Source organism: Myxine glutinosa, chromosome 9 (genome assembly GCF_964187855.1).
Source record: "Myxine glutinosa chromosome 9, kmMyxGlut1.1, whole genome shotgun sequence".
Classification (NCBI taxonomy): Eukaryota; Metazoa; Chordata; class Myxini; order Myxiniformes; family Myxinidae; genus Myxine; species Myxine glutinosa.
Genome location: NC_136269.1, coordinates 65,895,769 through 65,923,089, shown reverse-complemented (window position 1 = coordinate 65,923,089; position 27,321 = coordinate 65,895,769). Strand labels below are relative to the sequence as shown.

Genomic DNA, 27,321 nt, shown 5'->3' with positions numbered 1-27,321 from the left:
TGTTGCGGATGCTTCTTCCCTACATAAAGTCAGTGGAATTAAGTTTCCACCTTCCCCACCCTCCAAGGTCTAGACTCTACACCATTAAAGATGAATTTTATTCACATACTTGTTGTCCACAAGGTGCAAAAGGCCATCCGGTTTCAGGCTTGTGGCAACATTCTCAAGACAGGAAGCAAAATTTTGAGCAACTTTAATGTACGTGGCCCGGGGACACTGCAATTCTTCCAACCTATCGTCAACCACCTCTTGCATCTAAAGAATGAGAAAAGACCAGAAAAGTCAACCACCTGGAAAAAAAGAAGTTTTACAATGTTATAAAATGTATAGGCACCCACCAAGGCATAGCTGTCAAATTTTCAATTAACTAAATGTGGAAATATTTCCTTTTTTTTGGATTCAGGTTTGAAGTTGACTCATCTGGTTTTATTTTTGGTCTAAGGCTCGTAATGGAGCTGACACAGGTTTTTCAGTTGATTCCATATTTCATCTCTTCACTCTCCATTACAGCTTATCGGCTGGCAGGATGTCCTAGAGGTATTCACACTCACCTCAAAGTTGTCTATTCTGGGTTTGAATCTCGGCCTAGCTATAAGCTATAAACTGTCATTCCAGTGTTTCACAGGCATCGTGATTCATCAATGTGTGTGCCGTCCCTCGGATGAACATTAAACTGGCCGTCCTGTCTGCCGATAATAGTGGTCGACATTAAAGATCCTATGGCATCCTCCATGAAGCGTAGGCGAGCTAGCCTGAACAAATTCCAAATTCCTGCCTTACATCAGCAGCACAGTCACACCCTCAGCCAATGATGCTACCCTGCAGCCTTTTGCTGTATACGAAAGAAGAAGATTGCAGCTCCCATCTGAATAAATGATAAAAATTTCGCCATGACCGTAATTTTGTCTGAAAAGGTGACATTATTTTCCAACTGGAATATGAATGGCATGCAGGCATGCCAAGGCATTTAAACTCGACGATGATCACCGATGCTACCAAACTTCCCAACAACAACAAAAAAAATTTAACCTTAGGCCTTACAAAAATTCAAAAAGTCTTATCAGATTCAAAAAGTGCAAGCAATGTATTGTTGATACAGAAATTGGAGATTTTTCCACATTATTATAATGTGAAATGTATCAACAATGGCAAGGTGGTGAGGAAGAGCTCTTTTCATGCTTTAGTTCCTTTGTTCGAATATATGGAGAAAATACAACACTTTAACTGCCCGTCTAGTCAAATGATAACATACCTGATGCCTTACAAAAGTGGCCAGGTGACTTTCTGTACACCCCCCTCCAAAGAGGGCATATGGTTGCTTCAGCACCAATTGCAGCAAGTGTTCAGCTACTTTGCATACAATCTGAAAAATAAATGGGTATGATACAATATTTGACCGCAGAGCATTATGCACATGCATTAAAGGTGCACGACATAGCAAAGAATCAAGGGATCCGACACTCGACTACGCCCTTTGACTTTTGCGAATCAATCGCACATTATAGAGACTGTGCACTGATGTCATAAAATCTGCATGGAGCAATTGTTGGATGATAGTTGGCAGACCTGTGATGAGTAACCCAGTGAAACGTTTTCACAGCCGATAACACCTGGAACATTTCTGTAGTCACGCGGGTCATTCCAGGTGCCAAGTATGAGTCCAGCGAGTCTTCTCAATGCGACCGTAATCATCAGCTGGGTCGGAATATGGGCCTTTCCGCTTCTGATACCGTACCCGTAGGACCGTCAAATGAGCTGAATGTTACGCTAATTGGTACCGTAGGCCTCACTCTAATTAGGCCAAGCGAAGCTGAGAGGCTCACGGAACAGTTATGATATACGGCACTAGTAGCTGTTGCCAATTTACCCTCAACGGGCTTTCTTTATTTACCAGCGAGTGACCACTCTGACCCAAATTCACCCCGAGGCTAGGTATATTTAATTACGAATTGTGGTACATGGGGGAGGAAGCACAAAATAAGCAAACAACAACCAAAAATGATGCAAGCAACAATCCCCTTACCCCTACCGCTACTCATGCCCACAGACCAATGACGAATGAGAACCATTACTTAATTATAATCTATGTAATGCCTGGGCCCACATTTTCACCATGATAGAGAAGACAATGGATACAGGCTGACCAGACTGAATACTGCAGGCTGCGTCTGGCAGGATGCAGCGAGTCCCAAGTGGTGACACTCCCTGGCAAGAAAATACTTTATGGCCGCTGACTGAACCTGGCTCGAGGAGGAGGGTGGGCACGGCCTGCTGTGGAGGGAGGCGGGGTGTGAGGGAGGGGAAAGGGGGATGCACGTGGCTGGAGCTGCGGCGGCATGGGATTCTTTTGGGGAGGAACTCTATTGCATCTCGCATGCAGTTTTTCCCATAAACTCTGCATGCATCTGCCCCATTTTGTTTGCGTCATGCACGTTTATAGAATCGGTCTCCACCCTCAGCCGTGACATAAATAACCCGTTCCCTTTCGGCCGCGCTAAAAGCACATCCTTTGTTCTCCTGCTTAAGCTGATACCCGCTGGCCTGTCATAATGCTTAAAAGAGATAATAAGGGCAGATCAGAGGTAAAAACATTAAAAGGGGTTCAAATGGAATGGCGGTTGTTAGATACACACATTCGGAGGGGTAGAAGTCGTCTATTTATTACATAAGTGACGCATATATAATATAACAATTAATTACTTCAAGTTTATGCTGTTATTAACATCAAGGAGCTAATTGAACAATATTAATCAGTTTAACACCTCGGAGGCATTTCCACAACACTACCCCCCACCTTCTTCCTTTAGGTTCTCCTGAATCTGCAGTCAGAAGAAGAAGCAGTATCGGGCATGACCCCACTTACCTACAATAAAGCTCCCCACCCGAGTCTACAAACCTGAATGCAAAAATTCAAAAACAGTTTATTCAATCCTACTCCGATGCATCACTCCACTAAGTCCTACACATTCACTCTCTAATACGCATACTTCTACAACTATATCCGGATGAAATTTTGTTAAACAACCATGTGGTTGTGGTGACGATGAATGAACTAGGAGGGCCTCCTCTTCTTTTTCTTGCTCATATATCCTATGAAGTTTGTGAATAACTAATAAGTGTATGTGGGGAAATTACGTGCCCAGACCAGGAATCAAACCCAGTTCCTCGGGTGGACCGTACCAGCACTCTGCCATCTGAGCTATCTGGGCGACACTCGCTGACAGGTAATTCTCCCACATATAGAAATGCCACTCTTTCCGCTGTTGCTTCCGGGGCACTCGCTGCGAAACCATCTAGGAGCAGTGACGGCCTTTCCACGAGAGAGTCTTCCCCCCATGGGGGAGACAAATCCATGTTTGCTATTATCCAGACACCAAAGGGGGCATAGTAATGCAATTATATAAATGAACAGGATTGTAAATAACTACCAATAGGTATAAGTGGAAAAATTGTGCGTCCAGACCGGGAATCAAACACACGTCTTCTGGTGAACCAGGTCTCGTGGAGGGGCCGTCACTGCTCCTATGGTTTGACAGCGAGTGCCCCGGAAGCAGCAGTGGAAAGAAAGTGGCATTTCTATATGTGCGAGAATTACATGCTCGGTGGGAGTCACCCAAGCATCTCAGATGGCAGAGCACTGGTACGGTCCACCCGAGGACCTATGTTCGATTCCCAGTCTGGGCATGTAAATCCCGGTCTCCATGAATTACAAAAGGGGAAATACCTACATTATGCCATTTTATAATTGATCAATTGAGGAATACTGGAATATACTCGTATCATTATATTGTCATTTTATACTTGGGAAGGACAACAAATTGAATGGCTGGGTGGTTATTCTTAAAAATGTCAGATTACACAAATTCCAGAAATTTTTAAATAAGTAAAGTAAAAGGCACCATCTGCTAAATCCACCTTCCCCATCACCCCACTCACCCCCTCCCCCACCCACCCACTCACCCCCCAAACGAACAAAATGCTGATTCCTCCAAAAGGCTGTCACCTTCACATTCACATTAAGCTGAACAGATTTCAAGTTGGAAGATGTACAAGATGCCCACGGATTAAAGAGGCAGCCTCACTTTGAGCTCATGGAGGCTGGCATCAGTGCGATGACAGAGCACAAGGGTGCACACCGGAACAGGCCGTGAAGGCTGGAGCAGCAAGAAGTCCTTGCACCCAATCTTGAGTGGCTCAAGACTTCGGAGAACCCCATAAGTTGTGGATTCTGGCTCACTAAAGAAGGAGCCAATAGGTCGCGCACCTGTGGATACATCAGTGGATGTTTAAATTATTCGCTATTTTAAAAACCCATCTGGCCAAAACTTTTGATAAACATCTTGGAGTGATATTGTAGGGTTTACATGCAAAATATAAAACCTGTGAGCCTCAGGAGTGGGTCCATCACTTCCAACCCGAGCCTGTGCAGAACCACGATACCTTCATCTTGTAGGACCTGCATCAACAATGGGTGTACCACCCGCTGGCATATCACGAGTCTCACACCAGCTGCCACGAGCCACTCACCGAAGCGAAAGAGCATGGAAAGAACTGCTTGTTCCTCATCCATTCCTAGTGGCACTTCACAATGCAATACCCCATCCCCTCCCTCTATAATGTCTCCAGCTAGAGACGTAGATACGACAGCAACCAGGAACTCATTCGCAACCTGAAGAGATGCAAATTGGTCCACTTGTGTTGTTGCATTGACAAGCAAGCCAGGGCGTACTCGCGAAGCTTCTACTCCACAACCAAGTACGGAGATTAAAACCGTCATCCCAAGTCCTTGCCCAGCATTTGTACTATCTGGGACAGTCTGGAGAAAGGCCTGCGCAATGACGAAAAGAACCAAGTAAAACAAACGTTTGTCAATGAGGGAATCAAATCCTAAATTTTACAACAACCTTCTACCTATAAATGTTTATAACACCACACCCAATTGTACCTCTCTATGGATACAAACAATGACACCATTTTTAAGACTTTAATACACAAATCTTACATGCACCATTGCAAAGAGGCAGATTAAATATTTTGGCCACTTGCATCACCTGGACAGGCATAAATAATCAGACATCACATATCTTCTCACGTACCTTCCTCATTGAATACTGCCCACACTCTAGATATAGTTCAAAACGAGAAACAATGGACCGAAGGTATCACATCGAGGAAGCAGGTCAGGTAATTTGGGTTGCGCTCAATCAGCAGAATATCTTCATGTTGGATCGTGTATTAGTCATCAAATCATGGCTCATGATCCTTTGCGCCCAGGCCATGGCATGGTTGCAATTTGTATATACTCCTAATAAATCAATGCAAAAGTACATGGATGTCTCTTAAAGTCATTCAATATATTGTTACAGACGCGGTTTTGGATGTTAGTTTACCGAGCGGTTTGGTATGACCGCGTCTGCACAGTTTACCCGATTATACTCGAACGTTGGCCGAATCGCGCTACGCTAGATCAATGAAGGAAAGGACACAACGGCTGGGTTAAATGACACGACACCAGGGGTACAGTTCTCAAGACCTCCGGAGGAGGTTATAATATGGGTTTGCAGAACGTTTAGATTACACGGACAAGAGGTACAGCACAGAAAGGTAGGCACTTATACACGGTCTTATCTTATTCCCGACAGACCACAGACAAACGGGACAAGACTGACTCACACAGGGATTGATGGCAAGGAGGGCAGGTAGTCGATGGCTCAAGGTGCACCTTGGCTCAGGGGCAGAATCAACGCGGTCCGGTCCAGAGATGCGGGGAGGTATTCAGCGCTCGGAGGTGGCGACTTCTCTCTCCAAGCTGGGGGCGCATCTTACGTCACCTCCGGTAAGTGGCTGCGTATATCCAGCGGGGAGTGACACGCCCTCGGCTCGTTAGCTCCGCCCCAGATGGAATCGGTCCGCCGCTTCCTATTGGGTGCGGGGGGTTACCGGGCTCCGCCCTTGACGAGGAGCTGACGGCGAGCCCCTGCGTGGTAACCCCGTCGGAGCACATGGGCAATGGTGGCTAACCAAGCCGGAGTGAGGACGCACACTCCCCGCGCCGCCGCCACGCCGCCCCCGCTGTTGTTGTAGTTGTTGTTGTTGTTGTAGTTTCATGAGGAAGATGGGAGGATGCGGAGATGAGATTGTGGGGAGGTATTGGGAGGTCCTAAACTTACTACTGGTGCCATACAATCACATTCTGGTGCAACAAAGAGTCAGAATTAATGGAAACGAGTCCTTAACTGACATAGACTAAGAATAACTAGCAAGATGTCCTATAGTTGTCTACGTGAGATGCGGTGAACCTGGGTACGACATTTAATGGGGGAAAAAGGGGAAGGTCGGTTCTACAGAGTGTTGTTTACAGACAATGGGACTAGGGAATGGGGGATTGGGGATAGTTGGGGAGTATTGGGGAAATAGGGGAATATTTACAAGCGGATATGGATGGAGGCCAAATCCCATATCCGCAACATTGCACCCTTCTCTACCTCGGGGCGTCCCGACCCGATAAATTTTTACCTACTTTAGTGTGGCACTCAGATGTAGTTCCCTCTACTATTAACTCTACCCTGAGTGCGACAGTTTTACAGATGTTCACAAATGAGTAAATATGTCCCCCTGCGACGTTGCACCCTTCTCCTCACAGAAACACACCCACAGGATAACCGAATCGCGGAAAGAATCCTCAAACTAAACATACAGCCGGTAGGGAGCATCATTTATACAAGACTACACTGATATTTACACTACGATCCAGGACCTGTTTTTGGAGGAACACATGCAGATGTTATGCATAGAGAGAGCACGCATGCCAGCATCGATACACCAACCCACGAGTGCCCTGTGGCCCTACGGCCTTTAATAATGTGCAGAGCACCCCATCCAAGCACCAAAAGCACCACCCCATCATGTAGAGTCAGCACCATCCGGTGCACCAATAAAGTGTTCCATAATCACCGGTGGTGTCGCAGCCGGCCGATGTTCTGCCGCTGGTCTTGCCTTCATGTGGTGCACTTGGCCTTCTGGCTTCTTTCAAAAATAAAGAAAGGCGCCAACCGCGTCCATTTCTTTATTGTGGCCGTCAGGGGGCCAACTAAAAGTTGTTCACCTGTATGGCATAGGTGCCACGTTGACCCAGAGGTCCATCAACGGGTGGTGCTTGGCCGCAAAAGAACTGCGGTCCATGGTGGGCGGCCACAAAAATTGCGGTCCATATGGTGTATCGATCCAGGCAGCAAGCAGCGAAAGTGCAGGCCCACAACTGCGGAGCCAGCACCTCTCTCTCCTCTCTCTCTGCCCCAAAGCCAGATCCTCGGAGGTGGGAGACAAAAGAAGAGGACAAGTGAGTAAGTTGGTAAGGGCGCAAAAGTGCACGCAATATTAGGTAATGCACACTAGGGGCACATGGGAACCAGGTGAGACAGGTACGTTCCTACCGTACGCCCCCCCCACCCCCCCCCACCAGGTAACCTACATTGCCCCTCCCTTACCCCTTACTGTATCCACAAAACACAACACTACCCATAAACATCTACTTTACAAATCCACAACGTCCCTACTGTCTTCCCCGTTCCTCCCATAAACCAAATTCGTCTTCTCTCCCTCCTAACCCATCAAATTTGCCATTTCCAACTCTCATCACAATTTGCCATCTCCAATTCATCATCAGTCCCTCCTAAGGAGGGAGAGATGGAATCACCCCAATGTCTCATCCACGTCGTGATGCGTCTCACAAATCCAAACAGCACTTCTTATTTCCTGCACACAGAACAAAGAAAACACAGGTGTGGAGTCATCATCATTACCTCAGGTAAGTGGCTGCGTATGGTGCGACAGGTTCATCAATCCTAACTATTTCCTAAATGACTTTAACAACTTTACATTACCCGGGGTCTTTCTCCTGCCAAACCATTGGCCTTCTTACACTATGGGTTCTAAAAACCAATTCCCATTGACCAAACTGTGGTGCTTTTCAATTTGGGGTCTCACTCCCCCGATTCATCTCCCGGTGCCTTCGCACAATTTCTGGGCTGTGACGTGTAGCTCTCCCAGCAGGTCTACCCACCTGCACACCTCCACCACTGCAGTTGCCACCCGAGCTTACCTAGCTCCTCACCCTAACCTAACTAACTGGGGAAGGCCCTCTCCTGGCTCTGTCACCCCCTGGTGCCCTCTGGCACTGGGCTACCCGGGTCCGTCCTCCGGATCCTCGGGCCCCATCCACAACTACCGGCTCCCAGAGCCCACCTGTGGCCTCACCTGGCCGACATCCTCACAGTGGTGGAGTGCCCAAACCAACTACACACACCAACAGGCTACACGCCCAGCCATTTCCACAACACTAATGCACCCATCCACAATACCATTCTGCAACCGCACCACAAATGCCAATATCCAACCACAATTTACCTATACCCTCTACCTAACACTTACACTACCCGCCCCGGGTACTCGTGAAAGGGGTCCACTCTTCCCCCATCCACACCTTCGCACCATGCACACCACTCCGTACCACTTACTCCAACTCTCTCCACACCACTCGTTCCCTGCTCCATGTATTCCACACACCTGTACTTGCACACCTGTGCTCTCATACCTGGTGCCGCCTGCACCCTTCTCTCCCCTAAGCGCATTCGCGCTGATCCACAACACTCACTACTCCCTCACTGCTCCACACACCTGTCCAGTTCTCACACAGCATCATCTCATCTAACTACTCCCCTCTGAAACTTGCGCTTCCCAGTCGTCCCTTTAAACTATTGCGCTCCCTCGTCATTATCATCCACACTAATCTACCTGCGTCCCCACTACAGGTATCCTTGTCACTAACTAATCTTAACGTCACCTAATGTCATCTTCTAGGGCCCTACACATGATATAACCTAACCCACCCGGGCTAGTTTCCACTGCCATACACCCCATAAACTATTGCTCCTTTGCCCCACCATGGGAAGGGTGGCAGGGATGCCACCCTTACCCACCGGGCCCATCGCTCATCAATCCCCCAGTCCTCTGGCACTAATAAGCCCCCCTTATTCAGAGGTACTGGGTCCCGCCTCGGCATCTAAAGCCGAGGCAATCCACGGGGGCGCCTGCTCGCCGGTGTAAGGCCTTATCCGGTCGGCGTGGACGATCCGAGGGAGGGCTCGTGGCCCCATTTTGATCTTAATGACCACGTCACAGATTTGCGACAGGACGACTCCTGGGCCTTGCCAGGGGGAGGTGAGTTTTGGGCACCTTCCCTTCCGCCTCCGGGGATTAAAGAACCAAATCTTCATCCCCGGAGCGTATTGACTCCCCTGGCTCCGGTCGTCGTACCTGCGCTTCATCTTTTCCCCCGCCAGATGGAGTTGGCGGCGGGCGAAGGCATGGACTAGCTCCATGCCTTCCTCTAGGTGACGTGCGTACCCCTCCCTCGGCGGGTTAACCACTGTGTCTGGCACGGGACCGCATAGCAAGTCGGCGGGAGCCCGTAACTCCCGCCCATACATAAGCAACGCTGGACTGCATGCGGTGGCCCCGTGCTGGCTGGTTCGGTAGGCCATGAGCAAATAAGGGAGATGTTCGTCCCAGTCATCCTGACGGGTGGCGGTGAACAGTGCCAGTTGTTGGATTAGAGTTCGGTTGAATCTCTCCACCATCCCGTCAGATTGAGGCCTTAAAGGCGTTGTTCTGGTTTTCCGAATTGACAGGAGACTGCACACATCTTTTAGCAATTTGCTCTCAAAATTTCGTCCCTGGTCGGTGTGCAACTCCTGTGGAATCCCATGCCGGCACACAAATCCTTCCACGAAGGCCTGCGCTACCACCCCTGCTTCTTGGTTGGGGAGGGCATAGGCCTCCGGCCACTTGGTGAAGTAGTCCATCACAACGAGGATGTACTTATTACCTAGGCAGGTGCGGGGTAGTGGGCCTAGGATATCCATGGCCACCCGCTCTAGGGGGGCCCCCACCTGGTGTAATTGAAGGGGGGCCCTCATCCTCCGTGCTGGTCCCTTTTTGGCAGTACAGGCGTCGCATCTCCGACACCAGTCCTGTATGTCGCGCCCCATATTCACCCAATAAAACCTCCGGCGTACCTGCGATGTCGTCTTTGTCCTGCCCAAATGGCCGCCGGGGCGGGTACCATGCACCTGTTGCAATATATCGGTCTTAAATTTATTTGGGACTACCACCAGCCAGGAAGTTTTATCAGAGGGAACCTCCACCCACTTGCGATACAAGATGTTATCCTTCAATTCCAGGGTTTTCCACTGAGCCCAATATGCCTTGGTCTGCGCCCCGAGGGGGGTGACCTCTTCCCCCTTTGGTCTTTGCCCCAATTTGACCCAATTGAACACTGGCCCCAGGACAGGATCCTCCTGCTGGGCCGTGCTCCATGCCAAAGTTCCGAATTCCTCATCTGCGGTTAGTGGCAAAATTGGCCCTCTCACCCGGGTTGCCCGGACAACGAGGGTCGGGTCCGAATCGCCCAATTGTTCCCTCTCCTCGTGTCTCGCACAAAATTTGCAGTTTTCCCCCAGACAAGGACGCCGAGAGAGTGCGTCCGCATTACCATGGGCCTTCCCGGCCCTATGGGCCACATCAAAATCGTACTGCTGCAACTTTTCCAACCACCTTGCAATTTGGCCCTCTGGTTCCTTGAACCGAAGGAGCCATTGCAAGGAGGAATGGTCAGTTCTAACCAAAAATTTCCGCCCGTACAAGTACGGGTGGAAATGGTTCATGGCAGCCAGCATAGCCAATAACTCTTTGCGAGTGACGCAATAATTTCGCTCGGGCCTACTTAAGGCCCGACTATAATAACCAATCACTCTCTCCACGCCCTCCTGTGTCTGAGACAAAACTGCGCCCAATCCTTCCTGGCTCGCATCCGTGTCCAGGGTAAATGCCCCGTTGCTAGTGGGGTAAGCTAGAAGGGGTGCGGATGTTAGACACCCCTTCAATTTTTGGAAGGCCTCGTGGCACTCCCGTGTCCAATTAAATCGCGTCCCCTTCTCCGTAAGCCGGTGGAGGGGACGGGCCAACTCCGCAAATTTCGCCACAAAGCGCCGGTAGTAGGAGCAGAGTCCCAAAAATCCCCGCACCTCTTTGATGGTACGTGGTGCGGGCCACTCCTCTACCGCTTTAATTTTGTCTGGGTCCGTTTTTACCCCCTCGCAACCGATGACGTGGCCTAAATAGGCCACCTCCTTGGCAAACAAGGTGCACTTACTCGGGTTCAGCTTCAACCCTGCCTGTCTGAGGCACCCGAACACCTGGTCCAAATTAGCTACTGCCTGGGGGAACGTTTTGGCATGTACTAGGACGTCATCCAGGTACACCAGGCATGATTGCCATGGCATGCCGCCTAGTACATGTTCCATCAATCTTTCAAAGGTGGCGGGGGCGTTACACAAACCAAACGGCATCACAGTAAACTGATACAGTCCCTTACCTGTGGAAAATGCCGTTTTCTCCTTCCCTGCCCTGTCCATCTCCACCTGCCAATACCCACTCTTGAGGTCCAAAGTCGAGAACCAATTTGAGCCCGCAACGGCATCGAGGGTGTCATCAATTCTTGGCAGGGGATATGAGTCCTTGAGTGTCACGTTGTTTAGCTGGCGATAGTCCACGCAGAACCGCGTGGTCCCATCCTTCTTTTTGACCAGCACAACAGGTGACATCCAAGGACTTCCCGAGGGCTCGATCACGCCTGCGTCGAGCATTTTTTCAACCTGCTCGTCAGCTTCCGCCCTCTTGCTCCAAGGGAGCCGTCGGGCGGCCTGACGAATAGGCCGGGCCTCACCGGTGTGGATCTGATGTTTCACCAGGCCCGTACGTCCAATATCCTCGGTGGACAGGGAGAAGAGGTCCAAATGGGACCCAACCAGTTTGTGTAAGGCCTCCCTCTGGGTACCTCCCAACTCTACGCTACTACGATTTACCATCTCGCAAATGGGATCGGGCCAATTCCTACTTATTATTGAAGGCTCCCCCCGGGGTCGGCTCGGCTGGACGTTCTCGCCCCTCACTGTCGCGACTTCCTCAACTGGGGTGCAGCCAGCTACCCTCGTGCCCCTTACTATAGTGCCTGGTTCTGTACTCATATTTATTACTCGGACGGCCACTACCGGTCCGTCCGTTTTTACAAGGGTGCGGCCCACGATTAAACCCGGTATGGACTGCGCTGCCACCGGTTCGACCAGGCCGCAGGACTCCTGCCATGTTGGGCGAGCTGCCCACCGGGCCGGCACTATCGCCTCGGCCCTTGGGGGAATGGTCACGGCCTCGGAAGCCTCCAGCTCCGCTCTCTCGGCCGTGCTTACTCCCCCTAACGGCAGCTCTTCTACTCCTACCTGCAGGATCCCCCGGCACAAGTCGATTTTACAACCGCTGGCAGTCAACAAATCCAACCCTATTAAACATGGGTCGCACACCTCCGCCACCCAAACATCTATCTCCCTCCTTACCGACCCTAACTTGAGGGTCACAGAACCACGCCCTATGATCGGGGCCGTTACCCCGGTAGCAAGTTGCAAACTATAATTTTGCAGGCGCTGGATCTTATCCCAGCCACCTGCGCTCGAATCAAGGACCACAGGGCTGATGATCGTGGCGCTAGCTCCTGTGTCCACCACGGCGTCTACCCCCACGCCGGCAATTTTGCATCTGATTGTCAGGCTACCGGTTCCAATTTGGCCACAATAAATGACCTGTCGCGTCAATGAGGGCTCTCCTCCATCCTCTTCTGCCGAACACCGCCCTACGTGCCCGACACCTTCTAGTTTCCCGGGGTCTGGCGGGGGGGTGTCTGGGGTCGGCTAACCCGCTCCCCCCTGGGCGGAGTTGAGGACCTCAACCGCCGGGGATCATCCCGGCGCGTGGCTCGACAGTGCCGCGCCAGGTGACCCAGACGGTTGCAGGTATAGCACCTCACCTGATAAGGTGCTTGTCTCCGGAATTCCAAATTTCCCCCCCTGTAGGTCCGAATTGGATTACCCGCTCGTGGTCCACCGCGGGCCACCTCCGGGGCCGCCTGCCATGGTCCAGGTCCCGCCAGGCGCTGGTCCACCAGCCTCCGGACCATGCCCGCCAGGTCAGGACTCACGTCGGGGGCGGGCCCCCTAAGGGGTCCGCCCTCCATCGGGGGTCCCACCTGGCGGACCGCCATTGCGAGACGCTCGCCCCCCCGGGCCAGGGGCCTCGCTGCTTCCCAACGGGCCGCAGCGTCAGCCGCCTGGCTCAGAGTCTGCGGGCGCCACATGGCGAGCTGTTGCCGGAGCTCAACATCCGGGAGGGCCTGGATAAAATGGTCCAGCGCCAGGCTTTCCCGGGAATCCGCTGCCATGCTAGCATGTGCGATCCCCACTGCGCGGCGAATGTCGTGGGCAAGTTCCCCGATGGCTTCCTGGGGCTTGCGTTTTCGCAGCGCGAGCTGAGCTTTAACAAGCTCGCTCTGCTGTTCAATGCCGAATCGATTAATTAGGGCATCGCGGAGGGCTGGCAGGGTGAGAGCACCCGCTGGTAATGCCGTCAGCACCTCCGCCGCCGCGCCGCGCAATGCGGCCACCAGGTGTACTCCACCTTCGTCCTCACCCCAACCGTTGCCCTTACACACACAGTCAAACTGCGCCAGGTACGCGCGTAGATCACTCTTGCCGTCATACGGCGCGAGTGGGACCTTGTGGGACCACCTCGTATGCGAGTCGTTGCCCGCCTGCCGGACCCCGTGCGTCGCCCCTTGCGGGGTCAGCACGGGGCCGAGCCGGCCGGGCCCCCACAGTACATTACCCCCAAGGGGCTCTCGTGCCTCCCCGGTCCCTCTAACAACTACCCCCGTTGGTGTCGATGCATGGGTCACACTTCCGCAACCCGTTACCCATTCCATACCACCACAACCTTGCTCACCCACACCTCGCACCTCTCGTTCCATACCCTCCGGACCAGCCATACACCTCACTCTTGGCCTCTCACGAACATCCGGGTCTATCTCGACCCCCAAGCTGATTAAATCACCTGGCGCATCATACGCACGACCATATTGGTCACCACTTACACCGGGTCCTCTTTCTCTTCGCTTCTCCTCCATCACCTGCGAATCCCTCATCCGGTTAATGAGCACATCATCACGATCCGAACACAGACTTTGGACCAATTCTTTTACTTCCTCCTTTATCTCTTTCTTATCCTCTCTCCGTCGCTTCTTAATTTCGCTCACCCCTTCTTCCACTTCCTCTAATTTCTGCTTCACCTCCTTCATCTCCTCGTGCGCCCCTTTAAGTTCTTCCTCTAACTCCACTTTATTTTTTTCTATGTGCTCCCGCACCTCCCGCTCTTTAACCTCCATCACCTCTACCACCTTGTCCATTTTCCTCGACAGGTCCTCATGTACCGTCTGACACTCTTTTTTTAATTACCCCTACGTCCTTTTTCATCTCCTTCTGTGTCGATTTTAAACCCTCTATTACCGCTGTGTTCTTCTTTACCTGGTCCCCCAACTCCTTTTGTCCCACTGTCAGTTGTTCTACTCCCAGCGTCAACTCCTCTATACCCCCTTGCAATTTTACAGTCCCCTTTCTCACCTCCTTCTCCATGCGCTCCTTACAGTGCCTCACCTCCTCGCGCACTCCTCCGACCTCCTCACTCACTCCCCTTCTGATCTCCTCTCCCATCACTTGCATCTCCTGCCCAGATGCCACCCTCATCTGCTCCATTTCCTCCCTGTGAGCATCCAGTTTGGTTTCTACCCCCATTCTGACCCCCTCTATCTGCTGCCCCATTTGTTTAACTTCCCTTTCCGCTTGGTCCCTCAATTTGCCTTCCATTCTGTTTTCTAACCCCTCTAACCCATTTTTCACTCCCTCTATCTGATTCTCCTGGGCAGCCATTCTATTTTCTACCCCCGTTAACCCCTCCTGTATTTCCCCTAATCTATCGTCTAATTTCCCAAATTTCTTGTCTAATCCCTCACCGGTACCCCTCGCTTCGTCCCTCATTACCCCCATTTGGCCCTCCAATCGCTCACCCTGAGCATCCATCCGGTTCCCCATTACCCCCATTTGGCCCTCCAATCGCTCACCCTGAGCATCCATCCGGTTCCCCATTTGTCCCATACTGCTTTTCAAACCTCTAATTTGGTCTCCCAATTGCTCGCTATTCTTTTCCATAAGGGCCATCATTTGCATTAAAAAAAGGTTCAAATCCACCGGTGGCGCTACCACGGTCGCGGGCGTGGTCGCCGTGGCCATGTGCGAGGCGCCATTTTGCGCGCCCGTAACCTCATGCGCGACGACGCTATTTTGCGACCCTGCCACCCTCACTGCTTCGCTCTCCTCATGTCCCTCATTTTGGTCCTGGATCGACCCTGCCTCACTCTCCTCTACCGGAACCCAGCCGTCTTGGTCTGCCATAGCGCGACTTTCAAAATTCGGGTTTTTATTTTTTTTGGTAAAACACAATTAAATTTCGCTGTTACAATTTCGAGCGCGTGAAACGCGCTCCGGATCGAATCCCACTTCCCGACACCAAATGTTACAGACGCGGTTTTGGATGTTAGTTTACCGAGCGGTTTGGTATGACCGCGTCTGCACAGTTTACCCGATTATACTCGAACGTTGGCCGAATCGCGCTACGCTAGATCAATGAAGGAAAGGACACAACGGCTGGGTTAAATGACACGACACCAGGGGTACAGTTCTCAAGACCTCCGGAGGAGGTTATAATATGGGTTTGCAGAACGTTTAGATTACACGGACAAGAGGTACAGCACAGAAAGGTAGGCACTTATACACGGTCTTATCTTATTCCCGACAGACCACAGACAAACGAGACAAGACTGACTCACACAGGGATTGATGGCAAGGAGGGCAGGTAGTCGATGGCTCAAGGTGCACCTTGGCTCAGGGGCAGAATCAACGCGGTCCGGTCCAGAGATGCGGGGAGGTATTCAGCGCTCGGAGGTGGCGACTTCTCTCTCCAAGCTGGGGGCGCATCTTACGTCACCTCCGGTAAGTGGCTGCGTATATCCAGCGGGGAGTGACACGCCCTCGGCTCGTTAGCTCCGCCCCAGATGGAATCGGTCCGCCGCTTCCTATTGGGTGCGGGGGGTTACCGGGCTCCGCCCTTGACGAGGAGCTGACGGCGAGCCCCTGCGTGGTAACCCCGTCGGAGCACATGGGCAATGGCGGCTAACCAAGCCGGAGTGAGGACGCACACTCCCCGCGCCGCCGCCGCGCCGCCCCCGCTGTTGTTGTAGTTGTTGTTGTTGTTGTAGTTTCATGAGGAAGATGGGAGGATGCGGAGATGAGATTGTGGGGAGGTATTGGGAGGTCCTAAACTTACTACTGGTGCCATACAATCACATTCTGGTGCAACGAAGAGTCAGAATTAATGGAAACGAGTCCTTAACTGACATAGACTAAGAATAACTAGCAAGATGTCCTATAGTTGTCTACGTGAGATGCGGTGAACCTGGGTACGACATTTAATGGGGGAAAAAGGGGAAGGTCGGTTCTACAGAGTGTTGTTTACAGACAATGGGACTAGGGAATGGGGGATTGGGGATAGTTGGGGAGTACTGGGGAAATAGGGGAATATTTACAAGCGGATATGGATGGAGGCCAAATCCCATATCCGCAACAATATAAACCTCAATTCATGTTTATTTGTTTGTATATGTTTCAAAAACTAAAAAAGTGTTGAACCAAATCAGTCAAAGTTTGCATGTTGCCAAAGGGTATCCCAAGTATGGTTTCTGTTAGGGTAGCATATCTGGGAGAGAGGGTTCAGGAAAGGGGAAGACCCCAATTCTCTCTATGGAAAGGTATATCATTTAGTGCCCCATGGTGGTATCTGGTATTACTAATCATCATCTATATATAAAAGTAGCAGCAGTTTTCTGTCCATCTGTTTCTCTCTTTCTGCCCATTGGTTGGACAGCTGGCCTGACTCCACCCACAACGACGTCATGAGTAGGAAGGCTGACTCCACCCACCGGCATTTTGATAAATATGCAGTTCAGGCCGAACACATCATCGAATCTGTCATATTCACAATCGCCATGCCCTACCTTCACATTGCTAAAACATAAACTTCTGGAAACATGTGAGGCAGCGCTTCGTTGCCTATACACAGCCGAAAGAAGGGAGGGTTTTCCATGGGTCCCTGCACGTCTAACATAAAGAGGGTTTAGACAGCTTCATAATATGCATTAGAGTGATGTCGAAATCTGAATGAGAATAATTCTAAATTTTCAAAATGTTTAATTTCACTCATTTTAAGTGGAGGTTCAAACCAAAGCATCCAACACTGAGCTTCACAGCGAAGCGGATTTGATTTTTGCTCACACCATATATAAGCAGCGAGGATGGCTGATGAAGGTGATGTTAGGTAACATCCAAGCAGATGGAAGATGACCCAGGCAAATAAATAGAGTGAATATAGCAGAATGTTTGTGAAGTACCACATGTTGTCTTTTGATCAAATATGTCAGCAAAGCGACAGGTACTTTGCTAGTTCTGTATAATATCTGTACAAGCTTCTCTTTGAGCCTCAGGAACTTTAAAGAGAGAAAAAGGACCATCTCTAAATGAGATTCCAAAGGTTATTTGGGAAGACTTCACAAAATCTGATAATACAGTACTGTATGTAATATATACAACTAATGTTGGATTACATCGCAGGCTTGGGATCCTAGGATCCTGGGTTCGAATCCCGGTCGATCCCTGAATTAACACCAGGGGGGGGTGACTCAGCCTGTCATCCTTCCGAGGTCAGCAAAGTGAGTACCAGCTTGCTGGGATGAATGATCCCGGCGTGTACACCGATTTAGAATAGGTACACCGTATCCCTGTGCATCGTCAGAGGCGAACAAGGGTTGGCGTCAGGAATGGCATCCGGCCATAAAAACATTGCCTCAAACAGGGAACCATGATTGTCATGGGGCCCGCAAGGCTAACCCCCGCTCTAGCGGGGAAAATGGCCTTAAAACGATCATTCATTCAATGTTGGATTACATACAAACACAAACTAACCTGCAGAACCAGGCGGGTCATTGTTTCTACTTCCTCCGAGGTCAGGAGGCATGCGGGCTTACTCATCATCACAGTGCGAGTTAGGGATAAAAGTTGATCCAGACTGCTGAGATCCACTTGCACCCGACACCGGCAGCAATCCGACTGCAGGTACTCCACACACAACTAAAACACAAAGAAATGCAGGACTTCCCTGGATTGCATGGCAAATTATCAATCACCGTATTAACGCATCACACATCATCCCATGTATCACATATTCATAGCTTAAGGTCTATGCATTGGTTTCCAAAAGCATGCCTGAAAAAAGTATCCATTAAATTAGAAGCCAACACTAAACATATGTTGAGATATGTGGTCATAATCACTATGGAAAAAGATGATTTTACTGTAAATTCCAAATAATTAGAAATGGAATACATTAAAGCATTTTATATTTTTTTGGTCCAAGGAAATGCATGGACATGTTTATTCATTCTAGAGAAAGACGATGGAGCTATTGCTGTTACCATTTTACCAGGACATTTGGACGCACATTGGTTGTTGAAATATGAAAAAGAATATGAAGCTAGAACAGCACTCGGTAGAGCGCATACCTCTGCCAGGCTGAACAGTTTACGTTTTGTATCCCACTGATAGGCCGAATGACGTCACACAAGGATGACATCACACCATAACTTTTTGAGATATCATGCTGAAGTATACATCATGATATGCTGCTCACAGACTGACAGGGGTTACATATATCGATTTGCATCCAGACCTGAACGAAAACCTAATCGGCTTGTTCTTATCACCTAACCAACTCATCCACCTAGTTTTGTCACATCTTGTCCACAACCTTTTGAGATATCATGCTATATATCGTTGTTGCCGGCATCTTTCAATGGTGAAGAATCACTTAAAAATTCTAGTATCTGGATCTGGATCTTCACCAAAATCGAATCATTTTGTCCTTGCCACACACCAAACCTGTCCACCAAATTGCGTCCGAATCCGTCCACGACTTTTTGAGATATTATGCTAACGGACAGGGGAGAAAACAATCTCTATCCACCTTTGGTGGTGGAGGTAATAAAGTACAAATATTCAGATTATTGAAATAAATAGAACAAGCCAGCACTTGTTTGGTGTTTTCATCTGAGCACATAGCTCATATGATGCTGGGATCGCAGGTTCAAATCCTATGGACTGCATTAACTTATCTACTCATGTCTATTAATGTACTTGTAATCCTTTTATTAATCCATAATTTGACGCTGGCTATGACACCAATACAAATTTTTATTATGGACCCTCGGCATCAAAAAGCTCCATATTTCGAACAAACTGTTTCAAATGTTTCAAACTGTCCCCCCCCCCCCCCTCCCCTTCCCACGCCTTCTGCCCCCAAGCCCTCTCCCTCCCACACTTCTCCCTGCTCTCAAATGTTGTGGTTGTGTGCTTCCCCTTCTCTCCCCATCTTGTCTTCCGTGTCATCCATCTTTTTGTATAATTTGTTTGTCTGGTTGATTTGTTTGTGAAATAAATGTTAGCTCTTTCACGAGCCTCGATTCAGTATACAAAAAAAATAATAAATTTTTTTTTAAAAAAATGGAGCACTCGCCGACAGTAGAGCATTTAAATTGCATCAGATGTGGCAATAAATGCGAATTGTTGCTCCCAGTTTGGCAGCTCGATGACAGAAGACGCCATTTGCGTTTTTTGCCGTCTCCATCCCTACTCTATTTAGAATCCCGTGCAGGCACGGGCAACTTGATATTTGATTAAATATATGTAACAAGATTTGGCATGGAGCCTTAATCACTGCAAATATATACAACAATCTGCATTTTCACTACCCATGTATCAACTGATAAAGCACAGCACGAATAAACTCCCTTGCTATTAAATTGTTCAGCACTAACCTCAACCAAATGCTGGTTGACCCGTGATGCCTGGCAAAGCTGAATTATCGACTCGTGTGCCAGGTGGAGACAGCCCTGAACCAACGTCACGCTAAAGAGCAGGACAAAGAGGCCGCCATCGGAACACCGCTGCACATGTTCTCTTGCGCTTTCCAGCAGAAAGCGGGACAGAATGTCACCACGATCCAAAGCAGGAAGCAATACTTGCGAGGCCGAGGAGGCCACGGTCGTCGCACCGAGCCCGTTGTGGATGAGCTTAATTTTGCCATGCGGTCCATAGCTACTCCTAGCAACCTCGCAGAGCTTGTTGAGTGTGGCTTGGTGTGAGCTGGAGCTCAGTGGTGAGAAGTTGCAGAACGTGGGTGTCTTTGTTTCACCGCCCTGTGACATGCTCGCTTAAGGAGTGGCGAAATGAAGCTCGGTTCCGACTCGAAAGTTTTCTTTCTCTACAAAGAAGTCACATTGATTCTAGGCAAACAGTATCAAGATTCAGGTAAAATGACCGAAATAAAAAATAAATTAATAAAAAAGTAGGTCGGTTGGGATTTTTTTTTCATGTAGTTCGGAAACAAAATTGCTTGTGCAAATTGATTTCACACACACATACACCTATTTGTTACAAGTCATGACTGCAAATGTGTGAAAACAACAAATTGGTTGAATGACTTTTCAACCCCAACCAGAAAAGTGCTGAAATTCTTTCAAATTACTAAAAAATAAAAGGTCAAAATAAAAAGAAGGGTTCTCTTATTTAGGGCCAGTCAGGAAAGCAGAACATTATCACCAACGCTTTCCATCATGATCACAAAGATGAAGCAATTTCCTACTATTTTATATTCAAACAAATCTTAGAAAAAAAGACAATCAATTATTCAATTGGTGCATTTTGGTTTACGAATCCTGTGATTTAGTCTAATACAATAATAATTAAGACAGTTAGTGGATTTGACCATCTTGCCACATTCAGCTGGATGAGCCAGATGGTTTAAGCTTGGAGTGTTTAGCCTCCATCCTGGCATTGCTCTTTGCCGTTCTTTGCAAAGCATATAAAACCAAGTGAATTCCAATAAAAGCTGAGCATGCTCCAATAATCCAGTGCTTTCTCAACCAGGATGACAAAGCCATGTGGGTTTTCACCTGTCACACACACACGCGATTCATAATCACTATGAGTGCACTGCACTGTCTGCACAGTATCTATAACCCTGTTTGTGAATGTCTGTTTGTTCGGTTGTGCCTCATGGACAGCCTAAGGAAGTGACTTAGAGAGGGAAGAGGGGGGTCCATGGGGTTAACTTTCCACGACAAAAAGCATGGGTGCATCAGATTTAGACTAGAGGCGTGCCCAAGGGGCGTGGCAGCGGGGCGTGGCTTCCTCCGACTATAAAAACCCCACTACACACTCGTGACTGACTTTATTTTCTGAGCAACGACGGGTAACTCTGCTGGTGTTATATAATAGTGGAGCATGCGGGCAGACTGCAAGCAGATACTGGTGTGCATCCTAATTGCAGAAATAATAAATATAAGCTTCATGTATTTGCTGATGTGGATTGTGAAAGAGCTTGATATATTTGATGAAGTCAATCGTTCTTGCCTTCTGCAAGTAGCTAAAAAGATCAAATAAATCAAGAATGAGTGATCAGAATGAGCTCTTTATTTGAAAGTTTACAGCTATCGTAATGTTAATGTAAAAAGGTCGAATGTTAAAACACAATACAATTGTCTACATTCTAACGGGTTGCTAGGGAACGCTAAAATGCAGAGTTTATGATTTTAAATTGAAGACAAATGTTAAGGGTTGGATCTGGAAGACAATCTAAATCTGGAAAAGTTTCCTTATTTCAGACGCCATCAGTTACAGATCTAGTCTAGGGAGTAAAATGGGGGATAGAATAGTTATTTCATAGTGTAGTACATGTTAGAATAATTGTGATGTAATTACCTCCGCCACCAAAGGTGGATGGAGGTCATGTTTTCACCCCTGTCTGTTTGTTTGTTTGTTACTTGCTGGAAAAGATTCCGGCAAGTATGTTGGTTGGTTGGTATGTCTGTTTGTCTGTCTGTGCGCAGCACTACGTCTACACCATTGCACATAGAATCGCCAAACTGTACACACATATTTGCCTTGCCCTGGAATAGACTGTGCCCAATTTTTAACTCTCTCGGCCCAAGGCCTCCATTATGACGTCATAATTCGATAATTCGACAAGTACAAAACTTCATCCATTCAAGATGCAATTTCTTGAGCGACATGACGGCATAAACTGGTGGAGAAAAAAAATAATGATGACGTCATCGGTCACGTGGTTCGGCCGCCATCTTGGGAAAACGGAAAAAATTTGCACCTCTATATCTCCGAAAGTGCTGAATAGAAAAAATTGAGACATGGCTCATTGTAAAGAACTCTCCATGGGGAATAAAATATGTTAATGATTATGTCATTGGTGCCTCCATTATGACATTATAATTCGACAAATACAAAACTTCATCCGATCAAGATGCAATTTCTTGAGAACCCTGTCGGCGTAAACTGGTGGAGAAAAAATAATAATGATGACGTCATCTGTCACGTGGTTCGGCCGCCATCTTGGGAAAACGGAAAAGATTTGCACCTCTATATCTCCGAAAGTGCTGAACAGAAAAAATTGAGACATGGCTTATTGTAAAGAACTCTCCATGGGGAATAAAATATGGTAATGATGATGTCATAGGTGCCTCCATTATGACGTCATAATTCGACAAGTACAAAACTTCATCCGATCAAGATGAAATTTCTTGAGCATCATCAAGGAATAAATTAGTTTAGAAAACAAATGATGATGATGTCATCGGTCACGTGGTTCGGCCGCCATATTTGTCCAAAATGGCCGATAAAAAAGTGCATTCCGGCAAGTCCTCGGTCTCTGACCAATTTTTCATTTGTCTGTCTGTCTGTCTGTGAAGGTGGATCAGACTCGGCAACGGTTGCTAGAGTGAGATGTGCATGGAAGAAGTTTCGGGAACTGAGTGGCGTGCTGATGATGAGGGGAGTGTCGTTGAAGCTGAAGGGAAAGGTGTATGCTGCATGTGTGAGAAGTGTTATGATTTATGGGAGCGAGACATGGGTAATGAACATAGAGCAGCAACGAAGGTTGGAAAGGGTGGAAATGCGAATGGTTCGACGGATGTGTGGAGTATCGTTGAGAGAGAGGAAGACAAATGATGAATTGCGAAAGATGATGGGAATAGAGCCTGTGACTGATGCTGTGAAGAGGAACAGGTTGAGATGGTTTGGTCATGTGTTGAGGAAGGATGAAAGTGACTGGTTGAGAAGAGTGATGGAAATGAATGTAGAAGGAAGTAGAGGACGGGGAAGACCGAGAAAGACTTGGCTAAAGATGGTGGAAGAAGAAATGCGGGCAAGGGGGTTAACAAGGAGAGATGCAGAAAATAGGGCGAAATGGAGAAGATTGTCATGGGGACCGCAAGGCTAACCCCCGCTCTAGTAGGGAAAATGGCCTTTAAAATGCATGTTGTATGTTGTTGTGTCTGTCTGTCTGTGAACAAGATATCTCAAAAAGTTATGAACGGATTTGGACGAAACCTGGTGGACAGGTTGGGGGTGTGACAAGGACGAATCGCTTCAATTTTGGTGAAGATCTGAACATGGATTTGGATACGATAATTATTTAATTTTTAAGTGATTCTTCACCATTGAAAGATCGGGCGAAAAGCGAAATATAAATGATATTTCAAAAAGTTGTAGTACAAGTTATGACTCAAGTTATGACTAAACTTGGTGGACGAGTTGATTGGGTGACAAGAACAAGCCGATTAGATTTTTGTTCAGGTCCGAATCCAGGTCCGGCCTATCAGTGGGATACAAAACATAAACTGTTCAGCCTGGCTGTTCTCTGTTAATGAAATATGTTCTCTACTGAGTGTCGTTCTAGTTACCCTGCACTCGCAAAGCAAAAAGCACGGTTAAGCATTCAGTTGTGTACGTGTGCCATGTGCCGTACGTGTCTGCATTTTAAAAATCCATTTTCTCGGCAACTGTTGGTCCGATTGACACGACCTTTTACCATAGAAGCGCCTCCGCCTGTAGAAATTTTTTATTCACAATTATTCATGTCACGTGGTACGGACGCCATCTTGGAAAAACGTTACACCTCTATATCTCCCAAACCACTCAATGGAAACAATTTAAACGGCACATTGTCAAGTACTCACCATGGGGAATAAGATATGTTGATGGTGATATCATCGGTGCCTTAATTATGACGTCCTAAAATCGACAAGTACAATGCTTGATCTGATCAGTATGAATAAAACAAAAATTCCTCTGCAACTGTATTACTGATGAACACGAAATTTTCAGAATATGTGCGGCTCCTCCTGTGGAATTTTTAATGATAATTATAACGTCATTGGTCACGTGGTACATACGCCATCTTGGAAAAAAATCGAAAAAATTCGCACCTCTATATCTCCGAAACCGCTCCATGGAAAAAATTGAAACATGGCTCATTGTCAAGTACTCCCCTTGGGGAATAAGATATGTTAATGATGATGCCATCGGTGCCTTCGTTATGACATCATAATTCGACAAGTACAACACTTATCCGATCATTGTGATTTTTTTTTCTTCTCAGCAACTGATGGTCTGATGGGCATGAAAATTTTACCATAGGAGCTCCTCCTCATGTAGAATATTGTAATGATAATCATGACATCATAGGTCATGTGGTACAAGGTGCCATCTTGATAAAAACAAAAAATGTTGCACCTATATAACCTGGTGTTGGGCTAGCGGCTAGGGTGCCAGCTTAGGATCCTAGGATCCTGGGTTCGAATCCCGGTCGATCGCTGAATTAACGCCAGGGGGGTTGACTCAGCCTGTCATCCTTCCGAGGTCGGCTAATTGAGTACCAGTTCACTGGTAATTCCCTGCTTGTCGTAAAAGGCGACAAAAAGGGTTGGTGGCAGGAAGGGCATCCGGCCGTAAAACATCCCTTCAAAAAGGGGACCGAAAAACAACAACAACCACGGTCCCCGAAAAGGCCAACCCCTGCTTGCGGGGGAAAAAATGGCCTCTAAAGGTGGTTTTATATATCTCCAAAACCGCTGCATGGAAAAAAAATTGAAACATGGCTCATTGTAATGAACTCCATATGGGGAATAGGTGTTGTTAACGATGACGTCATTGTTGCCATAATTATGATGTCATAATTTGACGGACAACGCTTAGTCTGATCAGTTTGAAATGTATTGAGCGTGGTCTATGCAACAATTATATTAGAGAATATAAATGTATGATGTCATTGCTCACATGGTCTGGCAGCCATATTGGATCAAAGAAGAAAAAAAAGTTCAAAAACAGAAGAGTTGGCTCGCAACAAGTTGACTGCACAGAGTAAGTATTCTATGAATACCATCTAATAATAATAATAATGCATTTATTTTATATAGCGCTTTTCAGGAAGCCCAAAGACGCTTTGACAGAGTGCAAAACATAATGCATAGCAAAACATAAAGACAATTCTAGTTTAATAACATCTAGTAATAACATCTAGAATAACATCTAATAAACATCTAGTTTAATGAAAATGAAATGTGTCAAGCACTGGTAAGATGGCCTAGTGGTCTGATGGCCTCTGAAATAAGGAAACTAGGCCATTTGGCTCCTCATTGTCTTGTTTCACTCCAAACTAAATGTTGCTGCTGTTGTAAAACATCCATTTCTGGGCTCGGGTTTATTTGTGTGCATGTTTCTTCCTGTAAGTGTCCCTCTTCCCTGCTGTGTGTCTTCCCCTCCTTTCCAATGTTCATTGATGTCTGATTTTCCTGTTCCGTTAGCAAGCGGCTTGCTTGATTCAAAGCGTTCAAGCAAGCACTCAAACAGAACGGAGAGCTCGGCACCGCTTACCAACATGGCGGTCTCTTTTGAGCGGCTTGGAAAGCGGTAGCAAGCCGCTTGCTAACGGAACACCCCAATGTAATGTAACGGCTCATGTAACGCGTATTATAATTTACTAGGGCATGCCCGTACTATATATAAGCTAGGACGTGCCCGTACGTGGGTGCCCGTTCCTTGCCAAAAAAAAAAAAAAAAAAAAAATTGTGTAGGGGTGTGTGTGTGTCCGTACGTGCGTGCCCGTACGTGGGTGCAAAAAAACATGCGTGCAAACAACAACAAAAAAAAACTTTGAAACCACGTGGCAGTAACGACCACAGAACCCCCCCCCCCCCCTCTATTTACATGAATGGTTTGGTCCATTCGCAACGACCACAGAACCCCCCCCTCTATTTACATGCAATGGTTTGGTCCATTCGCAACGCCAAAGCGAACGGCGAACGGCTAAATCGCCATAGCTCGGTAAGTACTTGTCCGATTAATTTCAAACCTTGAAAAGGCACATCCTCGGGTCCCCAGCAATATACCTGGCAAGTTTCAAGTATATCGGACCGGTAGTTGTCGAGAAACAGCGGTCACAGACAAACATACACACATACACACATACACACATACACACATACAAACACACATACACACAGAGATTAATGGAATTATAGATAGACTAGGGCATGCCCGTACGTGGGTGCAATGCCCGTACGTGGGTACGTGGGTACGTGGGTGCGAGTACGGTGACAATCCCCCCCCCTCTATTTACATGAAATGGTTTGGTCCATGAAATGTTTTGGTCCATTCGCAACGCCAAAGCGAACGGCGAACGGCTTGCGAGTACAGTGACAATCCCCCCCCTCTATTTACATGAAATGGTTTGGTCCATTCGCAACGACCACAGAACCCCCCCCTCTATTTACATGGAATGGTTTGGTCCATTCGCAACGCCAAAGCGAACGGCGAACGGCTAAATCGCCATAGCCATAGCTCGGTAAGTACTTGTCCGATTAATATGAAACCTTGAAAAGGCACATCCTCGGGTCCCCAGCAATATACCTGGCAAGTTTAAAGTATATCGGACCCGTGGTTGTCGAGAAACAGCGGTCACAGACAAACATACACACATACACACATACACACATACACACATACAAACACACATACACACAGAGATTAATGGAATTATAGATAGATGATAGCATGTTTAAATACTGTGAAGTACTTGTTACGATTTCGCAAAATAAATATATTAAAAACGCCTTCATTTTAATCCTGCTCCTGAATCTTACAAACCGGCAGTTATAACTACAAACAGGAAAATAAAATATAAACACATTAAAACATTCAGGGACTCAGAATTATTACGATCAGGACATCACAGCACTCACATTTACTGTTTCCTCAGTCGCTAATGACAGGTAATGTTTGCTATCAGTTATGTTCAAATAAGGGCAACGACTCTTAGCGGTGGTACAGTACGTACGGTGAAGCCAAACGATTGTTCGGAACGCTG

At 47.8% G+C, this 27,321-nt stretch overlaps 2 protein-coding genes across 4 annotated transcripts in view; both read right to left on the bottom strand.

Annotated features, from left to right (window-relative positions):
- The window catches only part of MKKS (MKKS centrosomal shuttling protein), a 22,856-nt gene extending 1,852 nt beyond the window's left edge, over positions 1-21,004 (bottom strand). Inside the window, exons 1-7 of one of the 2 annotated variants that reach the window (XM_068129065.2) lie at positions 20,877-21,004; positions 19,919-20,364; positions 18,012-18,176; positions 4,381-4,828; positions 4,083-4,264; positions 1,253-1,363; positions 110-255 (exon numbers count right to left, since the gene is read on the bottom strand). In XM_068129065.2, coding sequence (XP_067985166.2) covers positions 110-255; positions 1,253-1,363; positions 4,083-4,264; positions 4,381-4,828; positions 18,012-18,176; positions 19,919-20,308 — 1,442 coding nt within the window. In that variant the 5' untranslated portion in view covers positions 20,309-20,364; positions 20,877-21,004. Of the gene's footprint in view, positions 1-109; positions 256-1,252; positions 1,364-4,082; positions 4,265-4,380; positions 4,829-18,011; positions 18,177-19,918; positions 20,855-20,876 lie in introns of those variants that run through there. The other variant, XM_068129066.2, reaches the window with a different exon arrangement.
- Positions 20,882-27,321, bottom strand: LOC137414011 (uncharacterized). 2 transcript variants are annotated; one of them, XM_078784409.1, is made up of 2 exons: positions 27,292-27,321; positions 20,882-21,055 (listed from the first exon to the last, which is right to left on the bottom strand). In XM_078784409.1, exon 2 carries the CDS (start codon positions 21,041-21,043, stop codon positions 20,882-20,884), a length of 162 nt encoding a protein of 53 aa, XP_078640535.1. In that variant the 5' UTR covers positions 21,044-21,055; positions 27,292-27,321. The 2 variants fall into 2 exon arrangements, with proteins under 2 accessions (XP_078640535.1, XP_078640534.1); XM_078784408.1 differs by having other exon boundaries at positions 27,197-27,310.